The 940-nt window shown below is 40.1% G+C and overlaps 1 protein-coding gene across 2 annotated transcripts in view; it reads right to left on the bottom strand.

Annotated features, from left to right (window-relative positions):
* Positions 1–502, bottom strand: part of fam151b (family with sequence similarity 151 member B) — a 7,942-nt gene extending 7,440 nt beyond the window's left edge. Inside the window, exons 1-2 of one of the 2 annotated variants that reach the window (XM_034090247.1) lie at positions 373–502; positions 102–225 (exon numbers count right to left, since the gene is read on the bottom strand). In XM_034090247.1, coding sequence (XP_033946138.1) covers positions 102–225; positions 373–384 — 136 coding nt within the window. In that variant the 5' untranslated portion in view covers positions 385–502. Of the gene's footprint in view, positions 1–88; positions 226–372 lie in introns of those variants that run through there. The other variant, XM_034090248.2, reaches the window with a different exon arrangement.
* Between the last annotated feature and the right edge of the window lie 438 nt (positions 503–940).

Below are 940 nucleotides of genomic sequence, written 5' to 3'. Positions count from 1 at the left end.
TTGGAATTGGACCGAAAAGAGGAGTCGAGGAGGGGGAAATTCGAATTGAGAAAGGAAAGGGCTATAGAATGAAAAGACATCTACACACTGTATACATCCACCTGTGAGAGCCTCCGTCAGCCTGCTCCTGCCGTTGACAGCGTGCGACCATCTGACCTCGGCAGCGTTCCTCTTCATTATTTCTCTCCGACTCCAGAAATACTCCAACGTCTGCTCAGACATTCTCTTTACGAAAAAAAAACTTGTAATGTCGCCGCCTTATTAGTGCACTAACAGTATGATTTGCGTAAACGTGCAGGTGTGTATGATGGCAGTGTAATGTAAGCCAGATAGATTGCTATGAAAGCGCAATTAAAGGAAACGTTCACTCACTGTCTTTACCATTTCATACAACGTACACTGTAAAACAGCGGTTTAAAACAATCGTGGTAGCCTACTACTAAAGTTAGAGAAAATAGTCCTGTCTTAATGTCACAACTGCTCTTCTTCTGCTTCTTCTTCTTCTTCTGGTGTTATGTGGCAGCCAGCGTTAAAGGTGCATTACCGCCACCCAGTGGCACAGCCCCACCTTGTGTCAGCAGAAAGTATTAAAGATAATAATTTTAAAAAAATGGGGGAGAAAAAAAAGTCTGTGTTCTTCTAATTAGTGTCTACAGTGTGTGTGCCTATTGAGCTGTTTTGAGCCATGTGGTACAATTCAGAGGTACATTGTGTACTTTTACTCCCCTACATTTATTATAGGCTACCTTTACTTACTACAGATTCTGATTAATGATTAGAAATATAATCAAGTCTTAAATCAGACTTTAGTTACTCCTGGAGTGAATTCACAAGCTGCCCTGCAGTATACAAAGTCATTCAAACTAGCTGCACCTTTACCAGCTTTGATAACACTTTAATGATCAATCATTATAATGAAATGTAATATCTACTTTAAGTA

Source organism: Pseudochaenichthys georgianus, chromosome 9, assembly GCF_902827115.2.
Source record: "Pseudochaenichthys georgianus chromosome 9, fPseGeo1.2, whole genome shotgun sequence".
Classification (NCBI taxonomy): Eukaryota; Metazoa; Chordata; class Actinopteri; order Perciformes; family Channichthyidae; genus Pseudochaenichthys; species Pseudochaenichthys georgianus.
This window is presented reverse-complemented; position numbering and strand designations above follow the sequence as displayed.